Source organism: Anolis carolinensis, chromosome 3 (assembly GCF_035594765.1).
Source record: "Anolis carolinensis isolate JA03-04 chromosome 3, rAnoCar3.1.pri, whole genome shotgun sequence".
Classification (NCBI taxonomy): domain Eukaryota; kingdom Metazoa; phylum Chordata; class Lepidosauria; order Squamata; family Dactyloidae; genus Anolis; species Anolis carolinensis.
Genome location: NC_085843.1, coordinates 270,107,899 through 270,135,260, shown reverse-complemented (window position 1 = coordinate 270,135,260; position 27,362 = coordinate 270,107,899). Strand labels below are relative to the sequence as shown.

The 27,362-nt window shown below is 39.1% G+C and overlaps 1 protein-coding gene across 2 annotated transcripts in view; it reads right to left on the bottom strand.

Annotated features, from left to right (window-relative positions):
* fndc3b (fibronectin type III domain containing 3B) overlaps positions 1-27,362 on the bottom strand; it is a 320,815-nt gene that overhangs the window by 42,394 nt on the left and 251,059 nt on the right. For both annotated transcript variants that reach the window (XM_008106024.3, XM_003218149.4), the window contains exons 10-22: positions 24,280-24,418; positions 23,503-23,556; positions 21,066-21,190; positions 19,935-20,109; positions 16,249-16,335; positions 13,912-14,050; positions 12,998-13,069; positions 12,009-12,127; positions 10,964-11,069; positions 9,787-9,962; positions 8,875-8,988; positions 6,973-7,122; positions 4,645-4,925 (exon numbers count right to left, since the gene is read on the bottom strand). In XM_008106024.3, the coding sequence (XP_008104231.2) occupies positions 4,645-4,925; positions 6,973-7,122; positions 8,875-8,988; positions 9,787-9,962; positions 10,964-11,069; positions 12,009-12,127; positions 12,998-13,069; positions 13,912-14,050; positions 16,249-16,335; positions 19,935-20,109; positions 21,066-21,190; positions 23,503-23,556; positions 24,280-24,418 (1,737 nt within the window). The remainder of the gene's footprint in view (positions 1-4,644; positions 4,926-6,972; positions 7,123-8,874; positions 8,989-9,786; positions 9,963-10,963; positions 11,070-12,008; positions 12,128-12,997; positions 13,070-13,911; positions 14,051-16,248; positions 16,336-19,934; positions 20,110-21,065; positions 21,191-23,502; positions 23,557-24,279; positions 24,419-27,362) is intronic.

The window sequence follows — 27,362 nt, the reverse complement described above, 5'->3', positions numbered from 1 at the left end:
CATTGTCCGTAGACACCTCCATGGTCATGCGGCCAGCATGACTGAATGGAGTGCTGTTACCTTCCCGCCGGAGCAGTACTTATTGATCTACTCACATTGGCATGTTTTCGAATTGCTAGGTTGGCAGAAGTGGGGGTTAATAGGAGGAGCCCACCCTGTTTCCCGAATTAGAACCACCAACCTTTTGGTCAGCAAGTTCAGCAGCTAAGCAGTTTAATCTGCTGCGCCACCGAGGGCTCCATGAACTAACCTTATTGTGGCATTTTTCCATGAGTATGGAGGTCCTAAGGAAAACTTATCACAGGGTTTTCTTGGCATGATTTCTTCAAAGTGGGTTTCCTTTGCTGCCCTCTAATGCTGAGAGTATGGGGTGCTCAAGATCCTCAGTGGGTTTCCATATCTAGCATAAATCCCACCCATCAAAGCATTTTTTGAATACTAAATTGTGGAAGAGTAGGACTTGCCAGAAGCTCTATCTTGTTCCCAGCTCTCTGGCCTTAGGAACGAGAGAGCAACCAGTTAAAATCTCTACAAAGGGGAGAAGTCAAGAGCCCAATAAAAGGAGAAAGGCATAAGCTGCAAGACATAAAAAAAGTCTGAAATCTTCTCTGTGAGCAACAAGGAAATGAAGGGCTGTCCTCCATCCAAGATTGGGTAATTTGTATGACACTCCTAGCTGGAGATTAGTGGCTGATGTGGCTCACATCAGGAAGCAGATTTTGATGCACAATAAAAGGTGACAAAGCTGTTATTTTCTATTGCATTTTTTATTAAATGGCTGCCTTTTGGAGGTGTGTTTTTTCCTCAATAAATATGTTTTTATTTACAATAAAACATATTTATTAAAACACATGTTTTTCTGCGTCTGTGGCAACAATTAGTGCAGTAATGTTAGAAGACTCAACAGTCTGGAGCAGAGAAGCACATTTGTTTACATTTATCTGATACCTTCATACTTTGTTTATGCTGACAGCACTCATACTTAAACTTGCAATAACCCTATTGCCAAGCTCTTCAACTACAACAGGTATAATTCATTTTGTGGCTGGCTGAGTTGGCCCCATGTTTTGTACACTGGGAAGTGTGAGAACAAAAGTAGCTCCGGTGAATGGCTCAATTTGACATCTTCTTACTTTCAAGAACACAAAACACATTGCTGCATTAATAAAAATGTCAGAGGTACTCCATTTGATGCCTCTTTGCAATGATAAGGTTACAGATTCTGTCACAGAGAGCTTTCCATAGTCATTTAAAGGATTCCATTAGTGGATTTCAAGGCTATGGTAACTATGCCGTAACTTAGCCATTCATTAGTTTTACAAAATCAGTTAGCATGCAACCCAAAATAGCAAGGTGAGGTTAGAAAGAAGGAAACAATCTGCTATTTCTGCAAAGGGTTAAGAAGATGAGTTTGCCAAAAAGCAAAACAAAACATAGCACATTGTGTTTATGGTTAAAAAGCAGTTATAACCATGAACTTAGCATCTATTCTGTTTTTGCATTTATACAAAACAAGGAGAAAAGTGGAATTTTAGATTTTAAAATGTCAATGTTTTTCTTTTTAATTGAAGGTTACGTATGAAACCCAGAGACATTAAAATAATAACTGATGGGATACAAGAGTTAACAGTGATCAAGAATGGTTTAATGGTTAAGAGTGACTTGGGTGATGAACGTACACATTTTCACTAAATGAAGAAGCTCACCTTGAGTCAGTCACTTTCCCTCAGTTCACCTTATCTGCTAGGTTTGCAAAGATGGTGATAAAATAGGGAGAAGGAGAGCTATGCATGTCACCTGAAGCTCACTGAAGAACAAGCACAATACCTTTAAAGTTTAATGTTTTGTCTCTTTGTTAAAATGAGCAAGTTGAGCTCTATATCTTTCTGGATACATGAGACAGCTACAGATACATAAGGTGTAATGAGAAGTCTTTAAAACATTATTGCTTTCAGATGAAAGCATCTGCCTCAGTGATGCCAAAATACTAGCTCTGTAGCCCATGGGGGCAAATCCACCTGCTGTTATCAATATGCAAAAGCTGTTAATAGAGAAAGATAAGCGAGTCTAACATGGTAGTGAATCTAACATGGACATTTCATGGAAAGATAAGAAGTTGATGTCTTTTATTTCAGAAACTTATGCAACAGGTGGCAAATAACGTGACACCACCACAATGTTTTGGGTTTCCTTAATTGTGTGTAGCATTATACTATAGTACATAGTATAATAAAGTTTGGCAGCAACCAAAATGTTGTACCAAGGACAGCTCCAAAATGGTTAATGAGCTTTCCTAGCAATGCTGAGGATCCAGGAACAACTACTCTATAGGAACTCAATAGTTTGATGGACTGGTTAAGACTGGACCAAGGAATTTTTCAGCAAGTGACAAGCTTGTGCACCCTCTCCATTTCACTGGACTTGCACTGAAACACTTGCAGGGAACCCAAGTCCTCCACTGTACTTGAGAGCAATAAATTAGTTTAGGAAGCTCAGACCTTATGACACACACAGCTTTGTCTTCCAAAAGGGAATGGGCAGAGTTTATGAAGAATGGCTGACTACTGTCACAAAGATGCTGATGGTTTCCTCACTCACCTAAGGACATAATCAACTCCAAAAAGCTGTTTTCTAATTCTGTCTGAACCACAGACTGGATATAGAGGCCTCGGACTTGAATTAAATTCATATTTTGTGTCCACTCACTACTCAGTGAAATACTCTGGGTTGACATTTCCTCAAACCCAATAAAGGTCATAAAACATGCTGCAGGTTCTTAATGGGCCAAAATTACTTATAATAAATTCTGTGTGGATTACCATGCTCCTTGCCATTATTAGCTATAATTTGAATTGAAGAGCTATTGTGCTGAGGACGGGACGACTTTGAGCAATTTCAGAATTTCAAAATTGCATTTGCCATCTGACCCCTTACCAACATTCATTCTTAAATTAAAATAATTTCTCAGAAGTCCACAGGGGAGAAAATCATAATAATTACCAGTTAAGCCACCTATTTATCACTGCAGACACATTAACGAAGTTAATATGCACAATAATTCCTGCTCAAGATCTAACAAACAAATGTATTTCACGGTACAATGAAACATCATTATGCTCTAGTAACATCTAATTGTTTCCTACACTTAAGGTGTAGATCATAATTAGTTTAATATTTGTTTATTAATATTTATACTATAATAGTTATGGTTGATTTAAAACACTGAAAGGCAAAAAAAAGCTCAAATCTCTGAGTGAACAAATAGCAATTAATCATCCATCAAAAGTCCAAAAGCTATTTATTGCAGGAACTTACAGCAGGGAGCATGAGTTGAAAAAACCTTTGGAGACAGATCCCACCAGTACAAGCTCCAGACTTATTCCTTTTTGGTGCCAGCACCACTAGAGATTGCACAGCAATGGCAAATGTTAACGTAATAGAAACAAGAACCTGCTGTTCATTTGCAACACAGAGGCATACAGAGCATGGTCAATGAAAGCCATCTAGTAGAGGTAGGTGAGAGACAGAGCTTTTCCTACAATCTGACACGATGAGAAACTGGGGAGAGAGAGAGCTGCATTATCATCCAAGAACAAATGGTTTCCAGCAAGACCTCCTGTTACAATTGTCTATCTGTAGACCATCCTCTGTGGGAAACCATTTTGTTATTCCACCCCAAACAACAAAATGTTTTGGGTTGTCTCTCTGACAAGTCAGGCAGTTTTGGAAAAAGAAGAGCCCAGCACCTCAAAGATCCTAATAGTAAAAAAGGAAAATTACTCCCATGGTATTAAGAGGACAGGGCAAGGTAATTTCTGCTTCACATCTACCTCTGAACCAGTATGGCTTTCATCACTGCAACTGATGTCACTGTTTGCAAACCTACCCTGTTTCCCCGAAAATAAGACATCCTCTGAAAATAAGACCTAGTAGAGGTTTTGCTAAATTGCTAAATATAAGGCCTCCCCCAAAAGTAAGACCTAGCAAAGTTTTTGTTTGGAAGCATGTCTGCCCAACAGAACACCAGCGCATGCAGGATTGGTAAATGTATGTACCATAGGGTGTTGTATATGTAAATAATGGTAGTAACAAGAAATTCTTGATAGAATTCAGTTTGTCTGGTTATGCTGATTTGTGATGACTACTGTAAAGTATATAATAAATATTCATTTTTTGTTCATCATGTGAATTCTTCTTCATGGAAAAATAAGACATCCCCTGAAAATAAGACCTAGTGCATCTTTGGGAGCAAAAATTAATATAATACACTGTCTTATTTTCGGGGAAACACGGTATCACCATGTAAAGAGTTAGGACTGAATCCAATTACTAGTCCAAACTAAAATAGACCCATTAAAATAAGTTGCTGACCTGTAAGTGAATAATGACACAAATCTCACTGATTCAATGTTTAGCTAGGACTAGCAATGACAAACATCTGGTTAGTTTCATCATCTCACCTTTTAATTGCATACTGAAATTTCCCAATTTAGAGTTCATAACAGGCAAAGATTTTGGAAAGACCTGCTACTCTGGAAGCTAAAGTATTGCTTGATTCTTTAAAACCCATCCTACAAAGCTCACTGACATCAGGGTGTTAAGCTGTTCAATTTCTAGTGAGCAGCTCTTGACATTTACACTTACCGGAATGTGGTTTCAGGAAGCAGGTCACTGATGACATAACTCGTGACATTACCCACTGGCATGATAATATCACCAATGTCAATGTTGTAAGAAGTAATCTCAGACCCATTATTGCACGGTTCTTCCCAGTTCAAAACAAGGCACACAAAGGGTGATAGTGGATCAGTATCCAAGTGCTCATCGTCTGATATGTAGAGGGTGGTCACAGCATCAGGAATGGACGCTGGAGCTCTGCAGGTGACAAGGTCACTGTAAGGTCCTGCCCCTGCCTGGTTTATTGCCTGGAGAATAAAATACACATTTCTATTATTTCACACACTATTCACTTCCACCAAGTATCAATGCATGGATGCTACATGTACATGCAGAAGCCCAGTGATCAAAGCCAAGCTCAACCTCAACTTGGACTTGTTAAGACTACTTTCCATTTCTCAGTATCCATTCTGCAAGGGTAATGCTGAGAGTAAAATCTATGTCAGGGCAAGCATTATGAGGACTGTGGCATGCTTTGCAAATTCAAATGTACTTTCTAAGCCAAGAGAGAACCAGTGTAGTTGTGGTTTGAGCACTGGCCTACAACTATGGAGACTAGGGTTCAAACCCCAGTTTTGTCATGAAACCCCATTGGGTAATCTTGAACAAGTCACTCTCTCAATCCTGGAGGGGGGAAAATACAACCTCCATCAGAACAAGTCTTGCCAAGAAAATCCCGTGATAAGTTTGACAGGTTTGCCAAAAGTCGAAAACATCTTGAGGACATAAAATGCTGAGAAGCCAACACATCTTTTGCAATAGAGGAAGAAAGCAAAGGTAGTATTTACATTCTTTCTCAGAAACTGTGATCCTTAAGCAATAATGGAGATAACAATTGTTTTGTTTTACAACCTCATTTGTTGTCCAAATACTTTCAACTTCCAAAACCACAAACTATGAAAGCAAGATTACATTTTATTTTGCTCTCTTGTCCCGCCCCCCATGCTCCTACAAGACATTATGTTTATTTTATCTCTGAAAGGGCATTTAACCAAACAGAGAAATTAACAAATGTCAGAGAGACTGTAAGACATCTTTTCAGATGCAAAAGTATGTGAACTACATTTTTGGATTTCCTTTGTTTGTGAAAATCTAATTTCAAGAGATTTGTTGTAAGTGCTACTTCTCCCCTTTCCTTATTTTCCACTTATAGTATGAGCCTTTATTTTATGCTCCTTCAGTTTAAGTGATACAATAATTTCTTTCAGGCCCATGCCCAGGGGAAATAGTTCTTAGGAAAACGTTTGCTCCTATAATTCAGAATCTTTTATTCCAAAAAAAAGGCCGGGATAAAGAGGTTCTTTTTCTACAGTAGGAAACTGTGGCCTTCCAGATTTTGTTAGATCACAACTGTCACCATCCATGATGATTGGGCGTCATCACTGGAGCTGAAAGGAGAAGAAATCCAGCAACATATGAAGGACCACTTGCTGCCCAGTGGGAGCATTTACTTCTTATTTGCCACTTTATCATGCCAGCCCCTGCACTTAGTTTTTTCCCAACCAACCAGTCTCTTTTATATATAATTCTGTTCTAAGAGAAATCCTAAAGAAAACTTATTAAGGAGTAACTTAAGCTGAACTTAAACACAAGGCTTTTGTGAATGAAAGGTTATTAAAGGGACAAACCAATTAAACAATTATGCATCTTGAGCAATCCAACTTCACAATTTACATCAATAATGTTTTCATTTCACCTAACTACTGAGATGTCTAAAATATGCAGTCAATTGTAATGTTTAGAACAGTGGTTCCCAACCGTTGGGCCTCCAGGTGTTTTGGACTTCAGATCCCACAGTTCCTAACAGCTGGTAAGCTGGCTGGGATTTCTGGGGGTTGAAGTCCAAAACACCTGAAGGCCCAAAGGTTGGGAACCACTGGTTTAGAAAGTGTTTATGTTTTTCAAAGATTGGTCATTCAATGGAATTAAAGTCTGAAGCATCTGGAGCAATCCTATGGTGCATTTATTTTGTAGAATTAATGAAGTTTGGCACCACCTTAACCGTCATAACTCAAATCCTATGGTATAATGGATTTCTAGTTTGGTGAGAACAGAGAAGGCTAAAGACTTTGTGACAATTCTAGGATTCTGAAGCACTGGGTCATGGCAGTTGTAGTGTCAAACTGCATTAATTCCACATGGTAGATGCATCCCTAGAAGACTAATCCCTCCGTGTTTTACCTCGGTCCCAATTCAGTTGCAAAAATACCACCATGTCACAAACAACATATGAAGTAAGCAGAGGCTGAATTAAAAGTATTATTACTAGGTTCTAAAGAAGTATAGTTTGTTTACCTGTAGTCTACAGAAATAGTGTGCTGCTGCCGAAAGCTGGCTGATTTCAAAGGAGTTGCCTGTACCACTGTACACCAGTTCTAAGGACTCTTCATCTTCCCCCCACTCCAGTCTGTATTCTGAGATGTCAGCACCAAAACTCTCAGGATTCTGTAACATAGAGAATGATCAGTCATATTTGAACCTAAAACAGTCTATCACAGGTTAAGGAAAGGAAAATCCTGAGAGAGAGAAAAAGGGAAACAGAAAATTTTTAAACATTGGCAGTCCATATGGGTCTGAGTATCACGTTTTTCCTTGAATGCTGAATTTACATATCGAGGAAATATGAATTCTGCAGGTAAATTCAGTGGGAGGCAAGTAATCTTATTTGATCTAGTTATCAGGCTATAATTAATGCGGTTTTAAACCATTCAGGACAAGCAGATGCGTCGAAGGCAACACCTCAGATGTATGGCCCACATAATCTTCCATCATGGACTCTACTGTTGCATCTGGTGAATTTGAAAAAAGTAGGCAACCCCTTGAATCCCTTCAATATGTTTTGCAACCAAAACCATCTCCCATGCAGAGTCCCTATACATGGAAGAGATGGGAATCAAGAAAAGTCCTCACACTGAATGTTTGCAAAAAGTCTTCACATTGAGTGGGTTAAGAGCAAAAATCAAGACATTCAGTGGTCCCAGTGGTGATATACAAGCAGAGATTCCCACATTTGGTGTAAGCAGCAATGAGATATATGGTAAGTTGAGATCCCTGCAAGCACCTCCTTGTGATAAAAACAACAACTACATAACCAGATAAAGTCTGGTGCCTCTATTATGTCCTTTTCTATTTGCAAAGTAACCGAGCTGACACTCATCTCCAAAAGAAAATAGGTAAAGGTTCCCCCTGATGTTAAGTCTAGTTGTGTCTAACTCTGGGGGTTGGTGCTCATCTCCATTTCTAAGCCAAAGAGCCGGCATTGTCTGTAGACACCTCCAAGGTCATGTGGCCAGTATGACTGCATGGAGTGCTGTCCAAAGGAAAATAAAATACAGAAATATAATTCAAACTTGCTCCAATTGCCAGTAGAATGGACCTTGTTATCTTCTCCCATGCATTTAATGTCCAGTAAGGAGCCCTGGTGGTGAAGTGTGTTAAAGCACTGAGCTGCTGAACTTGCAGACCGAAAGGTCCCAGGTTCAAACCCTGGGAGCGGCGTGAGCGGCCGCTGTTAGCTCCAGCTCCTGCCAACCTAGCAGTTCAAAAACATGCCTATGTGAGTAGATCAATAGGTACCGCTCTGGCGGGAAGGTAACGGCGCTCCATGCAGTCATGCCGGCCACATGACCTTGGAGGTGTCTATGGACAATACCGGCTCTTCGGCTTAGAAATGGAGATGAGCACCAACCCCCAGAGTCAGAAATGACTGGACTTAACGTCAGGGGAAAACCTTTACCTTTGCCTTAAAGAAGACTGGGACAGATGGGAGTCATGATCATGATTAAGAGATCATGAATACAGAACAATTATAGATGAGTAAATCTAGGTAAGTGTTCTGTATTCAAGATCATTACTTAGTCATCATGTTGACATTAATGCAACAATAATAACTTCTCTTTACTTACTTTACTGAGCACATTTCCATCAGGTTTTATTTGTGTGTGGGGGGGGGTGGGGGGGGGGGTCAGGCCAGGAGCATTTAATGGGTAAAATTAGTCAACTAAGTAGATGACATTGAATATCAGTCATAATTATTGTCTTTTTAAATGTAGAGAAGTATTGTAAACACAACATTTCTCCACAGTCAGTCACATCGTTATTGGGATTCTACCAATTGATTCTAGTGAGGGATATGCCTGATGTCCACTTATTTAAACAAAACAGAAGCATAAAGTACAGCAAAACTGTTCTGCTTACCTCCCAGGTAGCAAGTACACTTGTTTCAGAGAGGAAGGTGAGGCAAGGAGCTTTGCACTGCACAGGAGGCCCAGCGGTGGTTGTGACGTTTGTGGCTTCAGAGTAAGTCCCATACTAAGAAGGAGAAAACAGAAACATAAATACTATTTCTTATGTCCTCGTGGACATATGTATTATTTTATGGCTGAATCTCCATGGAATGGAAATGTCCAAAATATGAAGGCAAACCACCACATGTTAGTAAATCACATTCAATGGTGTAATCCCACCAATCCCACCATCTGGTGTCCAATTTCCCAACAACTTTGGATATTTCTTTAATACAAGTCATAAAACTTGAGCATAGACTATTTTGCACACCAAGACACACTTCTGATATATTTGATTTAATATATATCATAATTTCAAAATCAGCTTTTAATGGCCTACCTTCTAAACAATTTCCCAAAGTAATGTAATATTTACATTTGGGATCCTGGACTTGATCATTTTCTCTGCTCTTTTCTGACTCAGTCTTCTTAGACTTCAAATATCTTCTCTTACCAGCTCCTTATTTGTGATTTGTCACTTATCTTTCTATATTAAAAATATCTTAAAAGGATGAGAAGAACAGCAAACTCCTTAAAAATACATGCAAGATATGAATGGAATTAATTATTGTGTGCATTAATTATATAGCTGCAGTGTCAGTCATGTTTCCTCCAAGGCAGTGGTTCTCAACCTGTGGGTGGGTCCCCAGATGTTTTGGTTTTCAACTCTCAGAAATCCTAACAGCTGGTAAAATGCCTGGGATTTCTAAGAGTTATAAACCAAAACAACTGGGGACCCACAGGTTGAGAACCACTGCTCCAAGGACTGATATCAATTCTATTTCATTATGTATATATTTTGGCTTGGATGCCACTTCCTTACCCCTCCATCATTCAGAGCTCTCACTCTGAACTGATACGTTGTTCCAGGAAGAAGATTGCTCACAGTGCATTCGAGATCAGGGCCATGATAAACTTCTGAAATCACTTCTTCAGGTTCAGTCATTTCTACACTATATGCAGAGATATGATGACTATTTTCTGTCACAGGAGGGGCATCTGGAAAAGAGACATTGCACTGATTAGTATAATTCTAATACATTGGTATTGCTGTTATACCAGAGGCCAAAAAGCACAAAGCATTGTTGTTATAATTTCATTGCTTTCATCTAATAAGAGCAGCAGCGGAGGCAGTCAGTTTTGGTCAGAAGCATGCAATCTGATGCCGTCTACGTGTTTTGGATTGCATTTACCATAATCTCTGACCACTGCCCTTGGGGTTAGGATTTAGGAAATCAACAAGGCCATAATATCTGAACAGTGCTAGGATCTCTACTGCTGATGTAGGTGACTTCTTGAAAAAATGTACGCACATTGCATCCCTTGTGAATCATACATCTCCACAAATAGTCATAATTTTAGTGAAACCCAGAGACATAGGTCAGTAATAGTTCACAGATTGATACATTCATAATTTTTAAAAGGAAAAATGCTACATTTCAGAGAAATTTATGAACAAACAGCTGAATGTTTGTACTTTGTACTCCTGTGCCTATCTATCTGTACCAGTCTATTAAATTTAATGTCAGAAGATACTCTCAGTTATATTGGACATATTACAGAAACCTAAGCCCACATCTTGCTATCTCCAGTGAAACCTAGACTCCAAGAGAAAATAATAAATAAAAATAAAAAAGAGAAAAGAACACATTGCTACATTTTTGAGATATCATTTATATGCCATTAGACTTCTATTAATACCAAAGCTGCTTCTTCATTTTAAAATGCAGTAAAATAGCTCTTTTGTATGCAGAAACTGTGGGTGGTTTCTGTCTCAGTGAAATCCACATTTAGTGTCAATTTTAAAGGAACTACGAGTATCTGAGGTACTTTTAGAGACTGAATTCAGTGTGTCTGGTATTTCCTTTAAAATTCAGACTCAAATTCAGAGAAGATTCACCGCCACACTGGCATGAAAGATTTTCTACTTTTTTATGGGATCCCAAAAGGCTCTACAAATGTTGATTTAAGCTACAATGCACCAAATTGCTATTACCTACCCCATTGCAGCTGCACTTCTTTATGCTTTGGTTTCCCAAGTACTCTGGGTGGTTGGCACTGGTCTGGTGCAATGCTTAGTGTACGGACAAGTAAATTTTCAGAACACTGTGGGAAAGGAAAAGAACATGAGCTGGACAAACCTTACTTTGGAGATTTACACTATGCAATGAATAAATATACAACCAGGTTTACTACCTGGGCTGCCAAAGGAAAAGAACTGATTCACTTTAATTTCAAATCTCAGATCAAGAATGAAGTTCTATGGGTAAGTCTGAGCCAACCATCCTCCTTCATTCTGTCTCTCTGTCCAATATATTTATTGGAGCATCTGTGAGATTAAAATGGTGCTGCTTTGGAAATTTTTTGGAAGGAGAAAGGTAATAAAATGCAACTAGTGAATAAAATATATACATACTAAGTATATACTAAATATATACAGTCTTCAACTGAGCACAGATATATATGAGTTGAATTAGGACTCTGGGAGACTAGGGTTCAAATCTTCATTTGGGTGACTTTGGAAAAGTCATATTCCCTCATCTTCAAAGAAAGGTAATGACAAATCTATAGTTTCCAACCATTCTGATCTAGCAGGGATGGTCCCATTTAATGTGCTGCTATCCTCCTTTTTCAGCTGCATTACAAATGTCCCAGTTTCTCTCTTTTCCCCACATTTCCCCCATTTGTCCACAGTTTGCTCCAGTTCCTGCAAACCAAGCTTAAAGTGCAAAAATAGTTCGTATGCAATTAACTCAATGTGGGGCTGGGAGAGTAGAATATTGCCCTTTCCAGTTGGTTGAAGCAAAAGCCAACTCCTACAAGGGGTTAAAACTATTTGAATCAATTCTGCTTGTATAGTTTGCGGAATATATGTTTAATGAAAATACTACAGTGCAGTAATTTACTGCTACTGAGCACAGATATATAAATAAACAAAACAAAAAGCACTTGCAACACAGAATACGAGGAAAGCTTTGAAAGGGCATGTATGGGGCTGAGGGGATTTGAGCATAAAAGCACTGTTCATCATTCAGCAATATTTACCTGACTGTGTCCACCTGTGCTAATACAGCATGCCCGGAGCTTATACAAAGTGCCTGGTTTCAAGTATGTACATGCACATTCGGTAGCAGATCCTCTGTAGGCCACGGCCCATTGATTTGCTGTAAAAATAATTGGACTCATTGAGGTAAGTGATAAACAACTCTTACAGGACTACGGTACTATTGAGACTTCATTAAGTCACAGGCCTCCCAGTGATTAAAAGCAAATGGGCGCTTTATGGGAACAAGTAGGCTATGGACCATTCCCAAGAAGGCCCTTTCAACCACTGAAAATATGAACTACACTGATTCATTAGAAAGGCACAGGTGGAGGTTATGTTTGGAGGGATTTATTCACCACATACATGTAAAGCATTTCTTCTTCTTCTGTGAGACCATACATGAGTACTAACTTAATAGTCAAGACACTATATGTGCACCTACACCAGGCATCCTCAAACTTCGGGCCTATAGCTGTTTGGGCCTCCAACTCCAACTTGAAGATACAGGAAATCCTCATCACATCCTGAAAACAATAATGATACCAGATTTGCCTGGTATTTCATTTGCACCTGAGTGGCAAAGATAGGATTGCACAATCAGGGTTAACATATTGCTGTGTACCAGTTTTTCCTTCCCAGGATCCCCTGTGGTTTTCATGGAATCCTATGGGTGATGGGTATCAATGGTCAATGAGAAGCTATGATTGATTGATTGCAACAAGAAGCTTGGCAAGCCTACACAGCTAACAATGTCTTCATTGTTCATCAAAAATTCATTGTCCCAGGGCTTACTTTCATACTCTGCTTCAGAGAGGTTCTCCCTTTAATGGTGGAAAAGGTGCATCACTAATATTTAAAAGATTTTCCAATAAAATATTACAACGACACAATTTCAGAGTCCTTGCTCTTCACTGGTGGTGACACTCATGACTATACAAATTTGAATACATTATATATTACTAGACTATATGTCTTTTTTTCAATTTACCTTCAGAGCTTCCTTCCGAAATTTCTAACAGATAATTTAGGATTTCTGAACCACCATTATCCTCAGGAGGCTCTGTTTCAAAAAGAGAGAGAGAGAGATGATGTTAGCATTTAAAAAGGGGGGACTTTTTTTTCTTTTTACAAATAAACATTATAATCAAATCTGTCTTTTATCAGGACTGGATTCTATCCAGAATTGGAATTTGGAATGAGAACTGATATTAAGATCTCAGTTTGATTATGTTCTCTTTCCAGTTGACTTTTACAGGACTCATAGCCATGACTGTTGACTTTCCTTGCTGATTTCTTTTCCAAATATGGAAAGTCACAAATGCTATAATAAATCAATGGGAATTGAAGCAACGTTTTAAAATGAATGCATTTATGTCTGGTGATATTGCTAAGCATCTAGCCTGATACTGCCTTGCTGGATTTTTCAGATAACAGTATACACATCTACAATTACTAGATACTTTGCTCATGCTGTTCATTTACTTCCAATTAGTGCAACTTGTTATTTCTTGTTTCTGGAAGAACATCCACCTCCTCTTGATGCTTCCACAATAACTTAAGTTGCATCAAAAGGTAATATCTCTTGTATAAGTTAGTCCAATGCATTCTGTGCATAAAAACCATTTATTTCCAGAATCAGAATCAACAAAATTAAATTCTGAGGATGCGGCAGACATCATTGCATTAACTGACAAAAGCCTGATATGTTACAATGTGCCTTCTTTCTAGAGCAATTTCATAATTCCTTTAAAAGGATTTTTCTTGCAGCAAGGTGTGCAGCAATGTTTCCATTTGCTTAAAGAATGTAATTACAATGAGACAACAGACTGGTGTGATAAAGTCCTTGGCTTCCAGGGTCTAAGATGAATGACAGAGCCTAGAAATACAAAAGTAGGTGCTTACCCCATTTCACACTGAAGCCATGAGATGTTATTGGCCCGTTCACAACAAGCCTGGTGGGTGGCCCTGGCCTGTCGGGGCTTGTGGTACAGACCAAGACATCACTGGGACTACTTTTCCCTTCTACGTTGGAAGCAATTAGCTGTGAAGGAAATGGACATGGTTACAGGCAGTCCCCAAGTTATAAACATCCAACTTTCATACAACTCATAGTTAAGAATGGAGGTGAAACAACAGGAAGTGAGAGAAATCTACCCCTAGGAAGGGAAATTCACTCCTGTAAGAGTTATGGGGAAAAGGGTTTTCACCAACCCTTGTTTCCACAACAAGCCAATATTTTCAAAATCCAATTATCACAGGGACAGAAAATGAGGTAAAATCTACTGAACAGGGACACAGACAGAAAAGGAAACATTACAGGGGTATTAACCCTTCCCTTTGTTAACCAAAACTATTTTTATATATATAGTTCAAGTTACACTTTAAAAATATACATGTGGCAACTTAAATACAAATTAAATTTAGGAACAAACATACAAAACCTATCTTGTTTGTAACTTGGGGACTGCCTGCAATGTACAAAAGGAATTTAAAGCAATCTTTACCTGAATCTGGGTGGTTGTACATTTTCCGGGCTGTATGGCCATGTTCCAGAAGCATTATCTCTTGACGTTTCATAGATGTGGGTGAAACATCAGGAGAGAATGCTTCTGGAACATGGCCGTACAGCCCGGGAAATCACAACCACCCAGTGATTCCAGCCATGAAAGCCTTGGACAACACATTACACCTGAATCATTTGAGCAGGATGTACATGAAGAAGAGCTCAGACATGCCCTCCTTTGATACACAGAATGTCACACATTGCATTTGTTTTTAGGGTCTAAGGCAGTGGTTCTCAACCTGTGGATCTCCAGGCGTTTTGGCCTACAACTCCCAGAAATCCCAGCCAGTTTACCAGATGTGAGGATTTCTGGGAGCTGAAGGCCAAAATGTCTGGGGAGCCACAGGTTGAGAAGCACTGGTTTGAGGATACTCAAACACTTTCTCAACCAGCCTTTCTACCACTAAGGTTGGGTCTCAAGAGATCAACTTCATCCTTCACAATAATCCTGACATCATAGAGTATGCCCAAATTTTCTCTGGATTACATTGTTTTCTTTGAAATGAAATCAGTAATAATTAATTGCCAAGCTATGTGGTTAACGTAACTTTCAATCTGAAAACATCAAGAGGCAGTGAGAAGACATCATGAAAACCTCTAAAAGGCAAGGATAGCAGAATGAAATGAAATGCTCCTTATTTTCTCCAGAGAATAGAGACAAAGATGAATGGTGTGAACTTACAATACAATAGAAACTTCCCTAGTTATTAACTGCTTTTTTTGTAGGAGGATAAGTAAATATTGGAGGAGAGTGAGATAAACTCTCTGTAGGACCCTTTTGAATCTGTCTGTATTAACTCAGATAACTTATATTATCGTCCTCCTGAATCTGGATGATCCTTTTCTGGATAACTTATAATTAGATGCTCCAGGGGCAATAAGGTTTAGTAGATCTGTCACATTATCCTACTACCTGAATACCTGCCCCATAATGAAAATGCATTGATTTACACCAGTCCTTGCCTTGACTAAACATGTGTGAGGCTGCTTAAATGTACCAGTGAGAAGCAGGGTCAGGGATGTAAAAATCCTTACATATTGCTTTATTCTTCTGCATCAAGTTTTGCCTGTTTTCTATATGTAGAATGCAAAAGGCATGTAAAAGGGGAGATTGCAGTTTTCCCTGTCAGCAATGCATTTCTGATTCTACGTAAGGTGAAAAATGCAATAAAATAGTAAAATGACATTGCAGTTTTTGTCAAAGTGGGGTACAGCTTGCTTACACAGATACACAATTTGTCCTTTCTTGATGTCCCCGTCTTCCTTTTTTTTTTCTGGTGCTGCCACTGCTTATTTCCTGAAGTAACCACATAGAATTTTACACCAAAAGCAAACCTTTAGGTTGTTTTAACATTGCCTGCTTCAAATAAGTATGTATGTGCATATAATTGAATCAAACACACGGCATACACATTGCAGGATCAAGTACTGTATTACTTCTGGAAAAAAAAGATTGGGTGCCCTCTTCTGTCAAGATACAAAAATTGCATGAAAAATGTAATAATCAGAATATTGTCATGCAAGGTTTCCAAAGGAGGTGGTGGCTGTGTCTTCAAGTCATTTCCAACCTGCAGTGACGCAAAGGTGAATCTATTGGGCACGGGAACCAAGGTTGGTTGAAAACAGTTTGCTTCTGCTAAAGAGATAGAAGTAGTGTGATAAAAGAGATCACCTACCCTAAATTTATATTGTGTGCTTCTTTTAAGATTTTTCACAGTACAGGTTTGGTCTTCTCCAGTGAACTTTGGATGAAACACACTATCCTAAAATGTAAATAAGGCACAAGTTAAAGAAAACAGACTTGAGTTTAGAAAAACTACCAAAAGTTTTTGGTAAGTATCACTGCATTAGAGGCAGAGTTTGGAAAAGTTACTTTTTTGCAAGGCAAGATTCCTTGAGCTATCATGGGGTGCACCTACACTGTGGAATTAATGCAGTTTGATGCTACTTTAACTGCCATGGCTCAATGCTATGCAATCATGGGTTTTGTAGTTTTACAGGGTCTTTAACCTTGTCATCCAAATAGTGCTGGTGTCCCACCAACGATTGAGCAATGGCAGTTAAAAGAGGTGTAAATTTGTATTACTTCTACAATGTAGATGCACCCTTAGTCAATTAATCAACCATCAGCTGGATACAGGGCCATGTTTCTTGAAAGAAGTAGCTTTTCAAAATTATGATCAAAAGTTAATCTTGCATTATGCAATTTGCCATTATCCATTTGCAGTCAAATTTTAATCCTTCCAAATATATTGCAGCATTTTGTGTAGATTTCCCCTCTTCTAGCTAAGGCATGTCATTAATGCTTGAGTTATAGACTGGTTGGAGGAGAAAGGAAGGAATGTGTGGCCCCCAGGCTTGGTTGTGGATTGCCAAACTGTAATTTAGTGTTACAAGCCAGTCAGCTGAGCAACCTTTAATAACCTCTACCAGGGAAAACCCTTGGAAAATGGGTGCTGGCAGCCTCAGGGCTCTAAAATAAAATCTGACACTGTTTCTTCCTGGACTCCTGTTTCTTGTTTTCCTGCTAAAATCCCTTGCTCTTCTCTATTATGTGGATTCTGTATCCTTACTGGAGGACTGGGCTCTTACCCCAAACCCAATGCATACACATTAAGTGCACCCTTATTTTGAGAAGTGAGCAGGCTCCCTCTCCTGTCAAGAAAGGGAAAATGCAGACACAGCATCCCTTCGGTGAGAGAGATGTACTCATACAGGATGAATAGATTGAGGGAACATCAGAATCACTATTTGCTTAGCAAGCTGCATTTTGGCAAGGCAGAAGAACATTTGGGTTCGAAAGGAGGTAGAAATAATATCGGTAGAATCTACCATATGTGTAGCTCAATAACATGAGCTGACACAATATGGGAACAACATTGAATTAAATGTGCAATGTGATGCGGCTGCTAAGAAAGCCAATGGGATTTTGGCCTGCATCAATAGGAGTATAGTGTCTAGATCCAGGGAAGTCATGCTTCCCCTCTATTCTGCTTTGGTCAGACCACACCTGGAATACTGTGTCCAATTCTGGGCACCTCAATCGAAGGGAGATGTTGACAAGCTGGAATGTGTCCAGAGGAGGGCAACTAAAATGATCAAAGGTCTGGAGAACAAGCCCTATGAGGAGCGGCTTAAAGAACTGGGTATGTTTAGCCTGCAGAAGAGAAGGCTGAGAGGAGACATGATAGCCATTACAAATATGTGAGGGGAAGTCATAGAGAGGAGGGAGCAAGCTTGTTTTCTGCTGCCCTGCAGACTAGGACACGGAACAATGGCTTCAAACTACAAGAAAGGAGATTCCACCTGAACATTAGGAAGAACTTCCTCACTGTGAGGGCTGTTCGGCAGTGGAACTCTCTCCCCCGGACTGTGGTGGAGGCTCCTTCTTTGGAGGCCTTTAAGCAGAGGCTGGATGGCCATCTGTCGGGGGTGCTTGGAATGCGATTTCCTGCTTCTTGGCAAGGGGTTGGACTGGATGGCCCATGAGGTCTCTTCCAACTCTACTAGTCTATGATTCTATAAAGCACTGCCAGCCGAGCACAACATGAAAAGTTGTGAGCATATTCCAGCGATACAAACTGATGCAAGCTTAACTGTGTGCTATTTTCAATACTGTCATCACAGCAGATGTTTCACAGGGGCTGCACAGAACCCGTCATGCCATATATATAAAGGGGGAAGACCGAAACCCCTCATTTAAGATTCAGCTTGCAAGCTACTCATCATGATTTTCCCTACACAACTGTGCATTGGTGTTAATGCAGTAAGGTGCTAGAAGCTTATACATGCATGTAGTTATATGTTGCCATAAATTGTTTAAAGAAGTTTTAAACTGCGATTCTTGTTACATTGTTTAATACCTAGTAAAACTTTCTTAACCATGAAACATATGTTTCATTTATCTGTGCCCAGGGAAAAAAATAGACTTCTAAGAATTTGCTTGGTCCTCCAGTGTGATTCTATGGTATGCCTATTATACTACTGAATAAAAAGAGAGTTGTGCGAGAGGACCTAGAAAATTACTGACAAGGATAACTCTCCATGAATCTCTAGAAATCTCTGCCTTCCATCTGGTAAGAACAGTTTGACAGGAGTATGTTTTTAAAGCAGAGGTTGGGTGACATCTGCCAGGAGTGCTTTGGTTCTGCATTTCTGCATGGAAGACAGTTAGGCTGCATGGCTCTTGTGGTTTCTTCCTCATCTATCATTCAATGAGACATGCTGCATTATCACAGAATGTCTACGGCCAACACCGCTGGAGAAATTATACTGTCTAGCCGATATTGCATGACCTGATATCCACCAGGAAGTTGCAGCCAGCAATGAAAGGACCAACGCATTGAAAGGGTCAACGCGTTTGGATATCAGCCAGCATGCCAACGACTTAAATCAAGAAACAGCTTCCTAAGATCTACAGAGATACTCACAGGAACGCTTCACCAAGCAAGAGTCCAAAAGTGGCAGGTTAAAACCCAGAACCTCAATCAGTGGCTTATACTCAATGAGACTCCTTCCTGGGTGCATAGAAGACTAGGTGACTTGGAAGGTGCTGAACAGACAGTGCTCTGGGCACCACGAGATACAGAGCCAATCTTAAGAAATTGGGCTACAAAGTGGAGTCCACAATATGCGAGTGTGGAAAAGAGCAAACCACAGACCACATACTACAATGCAGTCTGAGCCCTGCCACATGAACAGTGGAGGACCTTCTTACAACGACACCAGAGGCACTTGAAGTGGCCAGCTTCTAGTCAAAGGAAATTTAGTATAATGGCAACTTTTTAACTTTGTGATTTTTTTCATACATTATAGCTGTATTCTCAATTCACTTCTGATACAATAAATAAATCCTATGATTCTATGGAAACACCAATCTCCTGCCTTTTCTTTATTTAAATGAATGTAATGACAGGAACTTCCACCTGAATGAATTTTTTTAGAAAGCACATGGTAATGATATAGTATTGGAGTAGAAGTGCTGCTTTTCAGGTTTTTATATACTGTCCCAGAAGACAACATTCCTGTACAGTCTAATTTTCTGAGTTTTCTTTCCCATTTTTCTAGGCAGAGCAATTCAATGACAGATTTTTGCGGGAAACTCTGGAATCACAACTATTAAAAAAAACAATTTCTCACATAGAGAGGTTTAATAGGTGAAAGCTATTCTGCCAGGCGACCTTAAAAATGCTCACCTTCACCAAAGAATAGAGACAAAAATGAATGGTGTGAACTTAGAATATGATAGAAACTTCCTTGTTTATTGACTGCTTTTTAAATAAGTAAATAAAATACTGAAGGAGAATGAGATAAACTCTCTGTAGGACCCTTTTGAATCTGTCTGTATTAACTCTGAACTTACATTGTCATCCTCCTGAATCTCCAAGGTGTAGGTAATGACTTCTTCTGGTGTGCAGCCCTCTGCTTTATTCCACTGCAGGGTGATCCATGTGATTCCTGCTCGGACAAGCCTTGGTGCAGAAGGGGTTTGAGGAATATTTCCTGATGTGTAACATACAACTTCTTGGCTAAGGCCACTGTGAAGGAACAAGGACAGCAAAGGATTTCCATTAGACAAAATCTGTAGAATTGAATGGAACTTGGCTTTTTTATTTTTTAAACCCAACCCCTTCTGAGTCTAGAATCCCGATTCAACAAAGGAACATCAAAACCATATATTCAAACTGAGAGAATATTCCAGTTGCCTAATTACATAGAGATTTCTAAGCAAGTTTCCTCAATTGTTTCAGCTTCTAGTCCTGGTCACTGGGCATGAACTACCTCTGCTTTGCTTGCAGAATCCTGCATTTCAAGGCCACCATTTCTGCTTCATGTGATACTACTTCTTCGCTTTACCACAGAAGCAGTATTGGTGCCACCCTCCACCCTTGTAAAACTACAAGATCCAGCATCCTTTCCTATCAGTTATGTTGGAAGTTATGATTCAACATCTGGAGAATTGTGCAATTATGAAGATTCTGGCTTTAACAAGTGGTTTCCTGGCAGATAAACATTGAAATCCCCCATTTTTTCTGAACTGTTGCACTTTCACATTCAAATGTGCATTTAGATACAAATTCATGTGCATTATTTCGCCTTTGAGCAGAGTATCTTCGAAACTATAAATTCCTCCACTATGAGAATCCAGACTTTTGTTGTTGATGTTGTTTCAGGCTTGTGTCTGTTCTACCATGGGGTTTTCTTATTTATTTCACTGGGGGTTTGCCTTTGCCTTCCTTTGAGTTTCAGAGAGTGTCACTTGCACAAGGTCACTGAGAGCGTTTCCATGGCCCAGTAGGGATTCGAACTCTGGTTGCCAGAATCACAATCCAACGTTTAAGCACTACACCACATTGGCCCTTGAGAAACAGGATACTAAACGAGATAGGCCTTTTGTCTGGTCCAGTAATGTATTCTTTGCTCAGTCTTAAAAATCAACACAGTCTTAAAATACACATATACACTTCAGTAACCATCAGAAGGAACAATTTACCTAATGCCCATGTCATTCCGAGCTGCTAATCGGAACGTGTAGCCCACAGCCGGACAGAGCTTCGTCACTTTGTAATGCTTCTGGCTCCCATCGTAACATTCTCTGAAGACATTGCTTCTTTTTCCCTGAAAGCAAAAATCATAGATTTTATACAAATTAATGAAAATTGCTTTTTTTGGGAGCCCAAAGGCGCTCTGACCCGCTTCTCACCAACTGTTTCCTATCAATGTTAAATGCACATCTGTGACTTTTTGTAATTGGGATCATTTAGGCCCAACCATGCAGTGAACAGACTGTTCTGGGTACAGTTTGACCATTTCCATCTCTTGCATGTGTTGGAAAGCAGAAAGAAGGCACAGTCAGCTCTGAGCCACATATTTCATAAATACCAGAGGAATTTCCAAGCCACCCTTCTCACATTTCATGCCTTTGAGGAACGTTTTTGTCCCATGAAGTCAGGAACTCAAGGAAGAGAGAACCCAGAGCCAGTCATGTCCCTCTCCTTCTTCCTTCCTTTAATCCTTCCATTGCCACCACCTTCCAGCTTTAGGTTTCTTTATCATTTTGCTCTTCTTACATCAGTAGTATCTCAGCCTCTGAGCATTGTCCTCCGATTTCTTAAGACACTATCTTCCATTCATCAATCAATGTGCTTAATTAATTGTACAGGTTCACAATTTGTACCAGGAGTAACTTCAGGGCTGACAATAAGTAGAACTGCAAATAGTAATCTTTGGCAGCCTGCCACTTATTGTGGCAGTTGCCATTAAAACAACACTCAATATCCAGAGCTTTCAGACTGTTATTTGTAACTGATAATTGTTCTCAAATACAAGTGACTCTCTTTCATTTTAAGAGTCTTCAATGTCACCTCTATATGAGTTTTATAATAGTCAGGGAACTAAAATTTAATTTCTAGCAGTGGACAGTGTGACCAGACAGTATTAAAAATGACTTAAAATACTTGAGATCATATGGAAATGAAACTGTACATGAGATGAAACTTTGCTCCATGGTTCCATTTTCTCTTCTTCTGTAATCTGCACAATTAACCCTCCAAGAAAATATTTGGGATATTCCTGAGGTTATTTGTTTGTTATTTGTTTAAAAGATGGAAGACTTTCAGCAGTCACAAAACAAGTTGGCCTAGAATGAATATCAATGTGCTGCAACCCAGTACGGCCCCTTGTACACTGCCATAGAACCCAGATGATCAGAGCAGATAATCCACATTATTTGCTTTGAACTAGATAATGAGTCTACATATAATCCAGTTCAAAGCAGATAATCTGGACTTTACATGGCAATGTAGAAGGGGCCTGACTCTGTTATGACTTAGATAACACTCTAGCCACTACAATGTGAATAGATAAAACAAAATTGCTCATGTTTCCAGATTGGGAATCTGGACCTCAATCTAACAAGGTGTACTATATTATGCAAAACCATTTTATAAATGTTTGTGTTAAACACTTGAAGCAGAAAATAGATCAGCAGCCAAATAGTGTAGGGCAATACCATAATATAATAAGAGTTCAGGATAAAAATATATGGAAATTTAACTGGAAAATGACATAATAATTTTGAAAAATTATAATAAAATGGATTGCATGCAAATTTATAATAAAATGCAACAAAGCATCTTAAATTACTGAAAAGAGAGATAGTACAGGTCCTAGTTTCCTCACAACAGTCAGAGCTATCTGCTCGAGGTCCATTCAGCTTTCACAAATGATGAGTTTTAAACCAGGCACACATACACTCTTGTTCCCCAAACTGACATTTCATATTTCTAAAGCTAGGTTTGAGCTGGCTGCTATTTGAAATGTCTCACAGCATATCATATTTCATGTTCCACTGGCAATCACATCAGAAGCCATCTGATATTTCTAATTAACTAGGCATTAATTGCTTGGAAATCTTCCTGTTCTCAAAATAACAGAAGCTTGAATATCTGCTGCTCTGGGGAAAATATTTGAAGCAAGCTGATAAGCCTTATATGTTTCACAAAATTCTGTACTGTTTTGAGCACTCTTCTGTCAATTTTCTGTCATATTTAAACAATTTAAATACATTAAATTGGGTCAACTAACATCAAAGTAAAATAGTGATTATGAAACCTTGCACACCACACAATTATATTACTGTGAATTCATTTTAACTTCCATGACACATCCTATGGAATCTGGGGATTTCTAGTTTGAGAACTCTTTGGCTAAAAGTGCTAACTTCTCCTCCTTAAATTGCAAATCCCAGGTTTCCATAGGATGAAGCCATGGCAATTAAAGAGGAATCACAGTGCTATAATAATGCAACATGGAAAGGCTTTACAATCACACAATTTAATTCTCTCACATTTGGAAGACAAGTTCTTTCACAATGCAAGAGTGCGGGAAAACAGGATTCAAATTTTAAAAGATGATTAATTATCACTTACCTCATCCCACTCTAAACGGTAGCTGGTGATTTTTGAACCATTATCAGCTGGGGCCTGTGTATGGAAAACCAAATGAAACAGAAAGTGGGAAAGAAGTTGGCAAGGAGTTTACAAAAGGATAAACTTTGGAAATCTCTATGGCTAGGTGTCTGAATAGATACAAACTCATTGTGGGACTGGTAAATTTCTATGGGTATCAATTTTAACGCTTTTCTGGCAAGAAAGAAAGGTTTAAGAAGTCTTGGGTTTCTATGAAGCAAACCTGACACCTAACTCATATGTTGCACCTGTTGTATAGTGGCTGCAGAGAAGGAAGGCTTCAACTGAAGTATAAAACATGTCCTGTTAAATCCATTGTGAAACTACTTTTTGATGCTTTATATTATTTTAAATTATGGAAATTGCTTCAGATTTTCAAAGAAAAAGTATATTGAAGAATTTGTCTCAGTGGCAATCATATCTTGTCCTTCTCTCACCATTTAAAAACAGAGTAAAACAAAAAAAGCCTGTCAGTATGGAAGTTAAAACATAATTAAAACTGACATCTGTCAAAAATACACAAGAGCACTGTTAAAACATTTAAAACAAAATAAAGTAGAAACCCTTATTTGCCACAAAATGTTTTTTTTTAAGTGTGAAAGTGAGAGAGAGAACTGATTGGTGCTCAGATGGTGGAAGTACTGGCTGCTGTGGGAAACATCTCCCCAGGCCAATTCAATGTCTTGTTCATCAACCACATATTTTGTTAGAAGCATAATGTATGCTTTTGTAGCTTACCTTCCACTGCAACGTCAAGGAATTTTTGGTCCGGTGCGATGGTTTGGGTGGGAATGGGCAATCTGGAGCACAACTGTGAGTTGTAAAGCTGACAGGTTCTGAACAAGATCCCTTTACTGAATTGTACACTGCATATACCCTGGAATAGAGAATGAAAATGTGAGATTGTACTTATCTATCTATCTATCTATCTATCTATCTATCTATCTATCTATCTATCTATCTATCTAGCCAGCCAGCCAGCCAGCCAGCCAGCCAGATATCTGATTAATTTCATTGCAGCTGAAGCAGAAGACATTCATTTCACCTTTGTCAAAACTATGTGCTTACAGTTGTAGAAATTACACTGGTTACTTGGGGTGCATCTCCACTGTAGAATTAATGCAGTTTGACACTATTGTAACTGCCACGGCTCAGTGCTATGGAATTGTGGGAACAGGTCTTCCAGGCACCGGGCATGTCCCCATAAATACAGATTTCCAACAATCCTGGGACAAGTTATGGTGCACAATAGAACTAGCATTTGGACAATATGGGACCCACTAACCAAGTGAGAATGATAAAGGATAGGCAAAGTCAACACATGAATGGAGCACTGAGCAAAACAGAAAAGTAAAATATGCTGTAAAATATGCAGGGGACATTTTCAAATAGGAAGGACCCCCATAATGTTATTGGGGCGTTTGGATTGGTTTAGAGAGCAATCTAGCTCCTGGGATAATTCTATACTTTACTGTACAGTGACGTAAGAACATGAAAAAGTGCTATGCTGGATCATACAAAATATGTTCTCAGTCCATCATTGCTACTGTTTTCCCAGTGATTTAAGAAAAGGATAATGCTAAATCATACCAAATAGGTTTCTGGTCCAGTAGACCACTGCTTATGAACTAGGCAAAGTTGATTAAAAGGAAAATGTAGCATTGAGATAGTGTAGACATCCGGAGACAAGGTTGGATCCAAGAGCACCAATTCTTCCAGCAACAGTGAACCTGATCTTTTATGGCATCTTTTCTGCCCTACATGTAGCATTCACTGATTCTCCCTTTTCTCAACTTACTTGCAAAGACTCCACTACCTCCCAAATGTCATAATCAAACCACAATTCCAAAAATACAGAAACACTGTGCAACTGATGTGTACAGAATTCAACATCAGTATTTACATAATCTAGCATGGCATGGTTTCAATCTTGGTCAAGAATATTGTCCCCAAGCTGAAAAATGCCTTCCAGGAAGAACTGCCAATTATTTCATGATGGCTGGTGAGAATCAGAACAAATTGAATGCATGTATGGACTCTCCCATCTGGAGGCTTGGCTTAATAATACACGAACAGCATGCAGAATGCCAGCTGCCAAGGCTCAAGATGTATCTGTATCATCTGCAGGCAACAGTTCAAACTGGACAGAATTTCATGAAAAAGGGAGAAAAAAGCCATCACTGTGTAAAAGCATTAATCACCTCAGTTTTCCTATGATGCATTCAGCCTTTGTAATGAGACACAAAGTTAAGATGTTGTTGCTGTGTGCTTTCCAGTAATTTCTGACTTCTGGAGACCCTATGACGAGCATATCAGGGGGGTTCTTGGCAAGATTTGATTGGAAGAGATTTGCTTTTGCTTCCCTGTGAGCTTGAGAGAGTGTGACTTGCTAAAGGTCACTCAGTGGGTTTCCATGGCCAAGCATGGATTTAAACCATGGACTCCAGAGCAGTTAAGTCCAATGCTCAAACCACTACATCATGCTGGCTGTAAACATAAAATATCCATATGAAAATAAATGATGGCAAAAAAAGGATAAAACTGCAACCAGTCAGTTATTGATAGGAGAGGAGCTGTGGTGCCCTTGCTTAAAAGATGTAAACTCAACTGAAGTGCTGGAGCTTGGGAATGTTTCTTTTTGAGATTATGACTTTTACAAGTCCTCAGGCAGCACTATTAAGAAGTTCTTGAAATTATATTTACCACAATCTGATGAAACAGATTTAAGCCTGAAAAAGGTTTATGCTACCAACTTATTTCCCTCATCCTCAAAGTACTGCAAGTTCCCTTTGATCCAAACTAATTTGACCATGTCTTTGAATATTAACACAAAAAGTAACTTTTCAAGGTGCTGGATATTATGCAGCTTTGAAAGAGGATTTTTACAAAATTTAAGAGAGTCCCATGTCTATTTACAGTTTAGCTAAACTTAATTTACTTTGCAAATGATATGCCATTATTCCAACCATAAAATGCTCTCCTACTTAATAGTGGGGTGGTCCACTTAAGAATTTTAACTTTTTTTTGTGTCAGGAGCTTCTGGAGTGAGAGAATTGGCCGTCTGCAAGGATGTTGCCCAGGGAACACCTGTTTTGATGTTTTTACCATCCTTGTGGGAGGCTTCTCTCATGTCCCCGCATGGAGCTGGAGCTAATAGTGGGAGTTCATCCGCAGTCTCCCCAGGTGGGATTCGAACCTGGCAGCTTTCAGGTCAGCAACCCAACCTTCAAGTCACAAGGCTTTTATCCCCTAGGTCACCGGAGGCTCCTAGAATTTTATCTGAATACCTTTATTTCAAGGTAGAACACAAGTAGGCTTCTGCGATCCATTAGCAGTGATTGCCCTTGTCCAATGTGGTCCAAATAAAAGGTTGGAAGAAGCAACTTGGTGTGGTCTCTGTTTTAGAACTGGCACTGCTTGAGAGCTGATAGACCAATTACCATTAGCTATGAACCACGTCAGTTCTTGTCTCATTCAAGACATCTGCTGCTTGGTTTTAGGTCAGGTCTCTTAGTCCCCACATCACATTGTAATACTAACATAATGCTGATGTACATTAAACGGTTGTTATAAAGATGAATGAGAATGCATGTGAACTTTTTAATGCATAGTAAAGCTATGATAGATATGCTAAATACTAGGGTTTTCATTCTAACCGTTGTTTAGACTCAGCTTATAAATGCAGACACAAATTGATTTTTCACCAAAGAAGTCCTAAGACACCCTGAATTATCCATTGTTCAGAGTAGCTAGATAAAACATTAATACGTCTATACATCTTGAATTGAAATTATAGGGCAGAGCAATTTCTAAAAAGAATA